This window comes from Falco peregrinus, chromosome 1 (assembly GCF_023634155.1).
Source record: "Falco peregrinus isolate bFalPer1 chromosome 1, bFalPer1.pri, whole genome shotgun sequence".
In the NCBI taxonomy this organism is placed as follows: Eukaryota; Metazoa; Chordata; class Aves; order Falconiformes; family Falconidae; genus Falco; species Falco peregrinus.
The window spans coordinates 81,230,797-81,239,379 of NC_073721.1; the positions used below are offsets into that span (position 1 = coordinate 81,230,797).

Sequence of the window (8,583 nt, forward strand, 5' to 3'; positions counted from 1 at the left end):
TTTCTACACAATAATGAAGAAAAAAACACTGGAGAGGACAGGAGAGCAGGTCAGTGGAAAAAGCACCAGGGGACCAGATTAAATTATTTTAAAATGACTGCAGGTTTAACATGTCCAATTTGCAGTAACTATAGTGTGCTGGGGCATTAGTAAAGCTGAAGAATGCATTTCCTCAGGAATGAGACCCAGTAATGCTCCTCCTTAAAATTTGCCCAGGATCAGGTCTTTCATTCTCAGGAATAAACAATTGCTGGTTACGAGATTTTATTCTTTTCCTCATGTTGCCGTTTTTAATTACCAACTCTGTATTCAGAAATGTAAACAGACATCATCTGTCTCTGAGAAGAGGAAGGTCTTCTTTTGTCCTGCAATTAGAACAATGTATTGGCTTTATCAGTGTTTATACTAGTACGGCATGGGCACAAGATGCTGTACAGGCATAAATAATCAAGGAATTGCTGTAGAGAGGGAAGGGCTACGTAGGAGCTGCCAGCAGATGAGGTGGGACTATTGCAGGGTTACACAGAACGTTTTCTATATGGGACAAAGAACCACAGTATATAAGGAAGCCAGGGGAAGAAGCAGGTACAACCTCTCTTGCAGAAAGTCCCTGCTTTATCCCATCCCGTATACTCAAATACTTGGTATGGGGAACGAAAAGAGGACACAACTTTTGGACCCATCTCTTGTGAGGGTAAGAAAGAAAGATATTGCTACCTCAGGACCACTTTCCTGAGCAGCTGTGAACGGGGAAGAGGACAAAGTGTGGTCCAAGAACCCAATCTGCTGGAAGATGGCAGAGCTGGAGTAGGAAGCAGAAAGTAGAAACAACTGGCAATTTTTTGTGTGGCAGTACAGGCAGCTGGCTGCAGTCTAAAACTTTTTTTCTCACATCATCCGGGTAGCCCTGGATGTTTCCAGACTCATGTTTCAGCTCTAGTAGTTTCACTTGGCTTACACCCATTTCTTTGCTCCTTCACAATAATCAGCAGAGTTGCTTTGATGTAAATTTTTGGATTAGTCGTATAGCCAGATAGAGAGACCAGCTTCCAGCTCCCAGTAGCAGTCATCTTATTCGCCTCAAGGGAGGGAATGGAGGGATTGTCCTGTTATTCTGGGCTTCGGTCAGCTGTCCTGGGATCCAGTTCTGTCAAGGCAGCTGTTTGAGATGCCTTCATGCTTTTTTCCACACACTTGCTTTGTTGAAAGTATCCTTCCTCATATTGCTGTGGTGCTCTCTTGAAAACTATCTGTGAGATGCCAGGTTTTCGGATTGTGCTTTTTTCAACCTCTGTTACTGTATTTTAGCTTGATCCTGCTTCTATTGAAGTAAAAAGCTCTGAAATCCAGCAAGCTGTGTTTTAGATAAAGGTAGTTAGATGGTGTCTAAGTGTTTCCAAATATTAACTGTACTGCAATGATCGTTCCTCAGAGCCATTTGTTACATCTTGGGCTTGTTTGCTTTGTAGGATGGTTGGAAAAGGAATGCAAAGGGAGTCATAAAGTTGTCATATGGACTGATCTAGCTATGACAGAAATGCTTTTCTTGCATTTTTTTTGTGGTGGCCAGGTGTGCTTAGTACACTGCGGATATGTTTCTAATATTGTATTACTCTCGTTCATCTGCAAAACTGTGCTGGATGTGCTGAGTACAGTCGAAGTTACATGGAAAGGCTTCAAGGTCTTCCACGGCTGATGAAAAGTACTCAGCAGAGCGAGACGACCTGGTGTTGAAGGTACAGGTGGCAGGTCTGTCCTTCCAGATTTCCTGGCTGAGCGAGGGATTGCTCTCCACCTCTTAGGTCGAGTTATCACAGAGAATACATTGCACTTTGTTGAAGCAGTGATTCATCCAGATCTGCATGCCTCTGATCTGAGTGCCTCAGACTGCCTTGGTACTATTCAAAGGACCTTTGGTTTCACTGGGTTGATTCAGTTCAGATGGTAATTTCACTACAAACAGTCAAAGTTACTGCAAAGGAGACAGAGTCCTAGGAAAACCCTGCATGCTGCTTTCTGGGCAGAGCATAAGAAATGAGTCAGTTGGAAGGGAGCACTGGAAAATGCAAAGACAGCATGCAGCTAAAAATGACATTTGACCTTCATTATATTTTTCAGTAGCTTTTCCTCTGTGTCAGGAAAAATCTTCCTGTCAGCTTATACTGTTACAGCAAAAGGCATTCATTCCTTTAAACACTGCTGTTAATAAACTATAGCATTCTAACTAAACTCTGATCTAACTAAAAACTGATCCTATCAAGTAGAGGAATCATTTTCTTTGGTCTGCCTAAGACAATTTGTGGCCCTGTGTTTCTCCCTTGGCCTCTCTTGGTCTGGACCATGCTATTAAATGGCTGTGCTGCACACTTCAAGGCTGAGCTTGATGTTGTCAGATACCAGGCTGGTTTTAGAGTTTCAGAGTTGGATTACCCTCATCTGAAAGTCCTGCCTTGGTGGCACTAAATGCCCTCTTTGCATTGCAGTACTGCCTGCAGAAGCACACATTCTGTGGCGACTAAATTCAAACAGCTTTGCACCTGTGCAGCAGATGATCTGGTTCATTTTCATTCTAAGCAAAATCCACTAGTCTGCTGACTTGATTTGATCTATATTCATTATGAAAAGAAAGCTCCTCCTGCTGATTTTCTTACTATGGAGAGGATCCCCATGGGCAAGTCATCAAATTCGGCAGTTAATGCTGTGACCTCCTGGCTGTGAGCAGGGACAATGACAGTGGTGCATTTGAAAGTACAGTGTCATGGCAGAGCCATCCTATTAATGCCCTAATGTCATTAGCTCCAAAGAGGACTGTTGCAGGACCCCTCGATGCTCTGCATTATGTTACAATACAGACTTTTTCTCAGCTCTCAAAGATCAGCAACCTCATCCCTGCTCCCAGCTGAGAGAAGCCTCCGAAGGCAGCCTGGGTGTGGGAGGCTATTAAGAAACCTGAGCACAGCTCAGCTCCGGGTTGGATATAATCAGGTGCAGGTGACAACAGCTCTTTGGGCTCCTCTTACCATCCATGGGTGAGCAAATTATTTAATATTATGCATTAACTGAGGGGGATTTTTGTTCCCCTCTATGTACCTAAATCATGCTCATGCATACTCTGAACAGAAACAGTGGATGGATTTACTGTTAGGAGTCTGCTCTGCACATACGTGTGGTGGCATGGCACTCACTAGCTGAGTGGAATTACAGGGGCCTTCTCGCAGCCCCCCTGCCAAGTCTCACGGCTGCCCTGTGTAGCAGCCACCCCCGTTGGAGGCACAAGACTAGCCCTTGTGCCCTCGCTGCCCTTGCAGCAGCAGGGGCCAGTCGTTCTGGGGGTGGCAGAAGAAGACCTGACCTCTAGGTAGCACCGACAGCAGGGAGAGGAGCCGGTAGGGCCAGAAGCATGAGAACGAGGGGTAGCTCTGGGCTGGGATGCTGGACACCTCTCACCACCTTGGTAATGCACTGCAGGAGCCCCGAGGGAAAGGGTCGAGTCACATCACAGCCATTGCCAGGGGAAGTGGGGAGAGCCCAGGGTCCCCACAGCCCGCGCGTGCGAAGGGGAGCTCCCCATGCCAGGCTCAGAGGGCAGCTCAGCTCGGAGCCAGGGAGCCGGGGAGTGTCATCCCTGTGACTGACTTGCTGTGGGGTGCTCACAAACCCCAGGCACAAAAGCAGACTCCCAGCCTTTCCATATGCCAGCGCAGTGTGCGGGGAGCTGCAGCGAAGCAGCACTATTCAGCTGAGGAACCGCACTGGCACCAGGGCTTGGTTATAGCATTGGTAACCAACAAACATGTGCCCTTTAGGTTATTTATTATAAACATTATATTAAATATATTCATTTGAGTTTATTATGTTCTGTTAACACGTCTATTGTGGCTATTTGTGTATATAATATTATCAGACAAGTCCTCTTGTCATTGCTATATAACCTAGAGTTTCAAAATCCACTGAAGTCCTGGGTCAGTCGGAGATCAGTGCCAACAGATATGTCTTTTGCATCAGTGCCCAAGAGAAGTCTCACTTTGCAGTTGTGGTGACAGAGCATTAAATGTGAGTCTCTCCTCTTCGGGGACCTGCTGGGTACAGCACTGAACTGAATTACAGGGTTTGTTTTAAAACAAACACATTTGTAACAGAAAGCACAGGGATCTCTATAAATCCGACCCAGTGTGTCCCAGGCAGAACAACCATCTCTATTGGGGTCAGGACTGACTGGATCTATGATCCCACAGCATGCCAACACTCGGCAGGTGCAGACCGCAGCTCTCTGGATCTCCTTTGCTCTACCTGCAGCTGGCACCACTGACACATCAGGTAACTGAACACTTGTATCAACACAGGTGGCTTTGGTTTTGATGTTGCACTGTATTTTTAGTCTTCACACAGTCCTCAGCTTGTTGCTACCCAAGTATAGAGCTTCCAAACTTATTTGTTAATGAGTGGCTTAAAGAAATGTCTTTGGGATAAAGACCCTCAAGTCTGAACCTTCCCAAAAACAAAGGCTGGATATGCGGATGCTCAGTTATATTAGACAAGTCTGAGGTTACACTGTGGGTTTTTTTGTTTTGATGCTTTCTCATATGCACACTTGCAGTCTGTTTGCCCCAGGGCACCGACACTCATCCACTGTACCGCTATAGCGCTTCCCTCTCCGTGGAAACAGGAAATCCAATCACTTTGATTGACTTGTGGCTGCATTTAATTCATTTGCACTCATTTCCAGGGGCTGATGTAGCCATGGTGATGATGAAGGAATGACAAACACACAGGCACAGGGCACAGCATGTTGCTCCCTCCACATTGCTCACGGTGTTGTGACTGCAGCACATGGCCTTCCTCTGCGCCTGGTCTTCCACTATTCAGTTACATTCCTGCGGTCAGTTTTATCTGTCACCACTGACTTTGCCACTGAAGCACAGATTTGGGTGTTGGGGAAGTATGGCAAATCTAGAAGAGGTGGCCAAAACCTGCCAGAGAGAGGGAGCTGGGGAAGCTTCTGCGAACCACGTCCTCGCTGCTGGACAGGGGACAGAAGGGGCCGAGGCGATGTCCTGGGGGCTGCCCCGTTGGCGGGGAGCACCTGCCCAGCAGGAATGGCAGGGAAAGAGGGTAACTTCCTCTGCAGTAGGACAGGAAATCACTTGGGAATTGAGGAATTAGTCCTCTGCCCGTGAGAGAGACTCAGGGTGGGAAAGAAGAGGAAGGCTGGCAGGGGAACGCCCACAAAATAGGAAAAAGAAATAGGATTAGTAGGCAGGAGTGGGTACTCATAGTGGTTACAACTCCCAAGTTCATAGTAAGTGGATAATATGATAAACACCTTTTTCAAGTTAGTTAAGCCATGCTGGGAACAAAACAACTGAATAAAAACATGCTTCAGACCAAAATCTGTCCTTTTATTTTCACAGATTAGGAAAACAGCAGAATACTGAAGTAAAATTGTAAGTGAAATAAGATAGTGTTTAAAAATTAAGCCTCAGCAAACACAGTAACTTGTTGCAGAATGAAAATTTTTCTTTGGTAGTTTCAGACAAGAAAATCCCTAGCAAATAATGCAACAAGAAAATTAAATTCCATGTTTGTTTTTCTACGCATTTAATTCCATCTCTTTTTTTGATTTCATTTTGGTTTATTGTATTTTAGTCATTATATACACACACTCTGAGCTTCCACAGCCCTAGCTAGTCGTCTTCCAGAGCTCTTAAGGAAATACCTCTCCAGCTTATTCCCCCTGCCTCCCCCGATACACGCCTTCTGCGAAAATATAAGTTCAGGGTGAATACTTCAATTTACAGAAAGTAAAAGGCACTCAGAAAACATGTTACTTACATGTGGCCTTTTCCATTCGAACTTGATGGGGATTTTCTGGCTATAGAAGAGGGAGGACTCATTTGGCGGGAAATCAGGATCTTCATAAAGAATGTTTTTCTCCAGGCACGCCTTGTGAAGGTCTTCATAGGTCTTCTGCTTTACCTTGATAATGGGCTGGTTGCGACTTATGATGGCAGAATAAATCCCCCCTGTGCCCCCACCCACACCTTCAGTTGTGGTGCTGATAGTAGCGCTGGGAACGGACCCAGCAGCTGTCTGCTGAGCCACTGCTGCATTTATGGCGGACGGCATGGGAATCAGGCTTATAGCAAATGCTGAAAGAAAGCGAGATCTTGCAAACTGGAAGGAAATCTGAGAAAAGAGGAAGCTGCTGTGTAAACTGCTTTTTCTATCCGTTTAAAGTCTCCCAGTCAAATCTGCAATCAACAAAATTCCCTGTGGTTGAGCACGTTGTGCATCCTCTCAGAGGGCAGTATTTTGTCATAAGAAGTCGGAATTTATTCGTTGATGTGGAGGAACAAGATAATCTGTTGCTAACTCCTGTGCCCGAGTTGTAGTATCTACAGCACGTGTGTGCCTGCCCTGTGCATACAAGCGTCCAGAAGGGACAAGCTTTAACCCGTGAAATCTAAAAATAACTACAGGCAAAGAGAGGAGAGGGAAAGTGAGAGGGCCGGGCTTAGTGAGATGGTGTCAGTCTTCTGGGAAGCTCATGCGGGGGCCAGGCATGTTCCTGGGACAGGCTCTTGCTTCCAGGCTGACTCCTGGTGCACGCAGCTCATCCTTTCCTTAAGTAGAGAGCACAGTGAAACTGGAAGCTAAACTCCTGTTGGTTTGGGAATGTATTTATGAAGTACTGCCAGCCAATAAACTAGTCGTGACACCCCTGAAGGAGCTGTTGTACTCGACTTGCTGCTTTTACTTATTGCTTTGGACAAGATACATATTTTCACTAGCAGAAAGGATTATCTAAACACATGCACCAAACAGTGAAAAAGGTAATTATTTGATGCTACTGAGGTCAGGTCGATACCTGCCAGCTGGGTTTGGCTCCTCTAGAGAGCAGCTCACCAGTGCTAAGATTCACCTGGTGACAGCTACCTCCCATGTAAAAGGCACCTTCTCATACAGGTGCAGAAAAGTTTACAAGGGGCTCAGTGTGGAAACTGGGGTGTTCTGTGTGTGTTAGGATATACTAATCTTAGAGGAGATGTCTGACTTTGCACATTTATTTTGTCACACAACAGTGGGTTAAGGGACAAAATCAGTCTCCTGTGAAAGAAGATTTAATGACGTTGCTCTTCTTCATAACACAGTTCTTTAAAAGGTGACATTGTTTATGTGTCAAGAAAAGTCCCTACACCTTGATTTTTCTTTGACTGGGAAGTCTTAAATCACATCATGACATCAGTATTATTTCTGCCTGATGACACTAGTCTCTGGACTCTGGCTCACGTAGTTGCTGACCTTCTGCCCTAGTGCTATGGTGTTTTCCAAAGCACTGATTCTTCATTTCTCAGCCATTTGCTTGGCTTACACATTTCAAATTAACAGTACAACGGACCATCTCTACAGCTCATTAAACAAACTCCACTAGGGGAACTTTTAAAGAAGGTAATATAGTTGACAAGCTTGACTAACCTCTAGGCATATTAATTCTCAGCCTTCTAATGGTAGCCTAAATTATTTTCTTTTTATCATGAATACAAGCCTTTTTGTACCAACAGGACAATCAGAAAGAATGGAATCAAGTGTCTGCGGAAATAGAAATGTAATTGCTTCAGAGTGGGTTGTCCAGATGCAGAATTGAAGACTTCCTCATCACATTTAGATGCAAGGATTGCAAGTCTCATATTTGACATTACTTTGTAGGACAGCTTGGCAAAGCCATGCATCACTCTTTCCAGGACATTTCAAGAGCAATGCAAGTAGTGAGATGCAAGGGCCTCTCTAACTGCACAGCTTCAGCAAAAATGCTTATTTTGTAGCCTGTGCATATGTTCTTTCTCTCATATTCTCCCTTCTTGCCTGATTATAAAAACTGTTCTTCGTCTTGTACACAGAGCTCTGTTTCAGGAAGGTGTGGTATTTGACAAACTCCTTGTGGGCTGCTGGGGAGGATCAAATGAAGGATTAGCCATGTTTTTATATTTTTGCTTCTATTTCTTGGGATGGTCAGCAAGTGTCACAGTATGACCTGTTGCTACAGCTACAGCTAACGGTTCAGCTAGTGCCTGCATAGGGAGTAGCAGGTGGACACACACTCCTTGCTTCTAACCCAATGTTGCTCTTTATGGATGTTCAGGAGTATTTTGTAGTTATACCTGTTCAAAAAACAGTTCTCCCTTTCTTAGTTTTTACTGGACAGATGGTTTTGTTATATAGGTCTTTTATGTGAGATGATATTTCTATTTAATTTTTATGAAATTTTATCTCCAGGTAATTGAATTCAGTTACCTTTTTTGTAAATACATACTATAAAAGTTTATTTCTTCACTTATGGCATAAGTATATGGAAAAGTATGTGAGTTGCTACAAATAACAGCGTAAATTATATTCTTTGAAATGTATTTCCTCAGATTTAAAGACACAACTGCTAACATTTTTAGCAACTAACTCCTATCGAAATCCATAGAAGATAGGCACATACTACTGAAAATTTGCCCCATAAGTACTTACTGTATCTATATACACTATATATAGATAGATATCACACTGAGGGCGGGAGTGTAAAAGCTAGTCATCTGC

General features: G+C 44.3%; 1 protein-coding gene across 5 annotated transcripts in view; it reads right to left on the minus strand.

Moving 5' to 3' along the window:
- The window catches only part of CAPN3 (calpain 3), a 31,574-nt gene extending 23,047 nt beyond the window's left edge, over positions 1-8,527 (minus strand). For all 5 annotated transcript variants that reach the window (XM_027795784.2, XM_027795783.2, XM_027795789.2 and 2 more), the window contains exon 1: positions 5,833-8,527. In XM_027795784.2, the coding sequence (XP_027651585.1) occupies positions 5,833-6,126 (294 nt within the window). In that variant the 5' untranslated portion in view covers positions 6,127-8,527. The remainder of the gene's footprint in view (positions 1-5,832) is intronic.
- Positions 8,528-8,583: the final 56 nt, after the last annotated feature.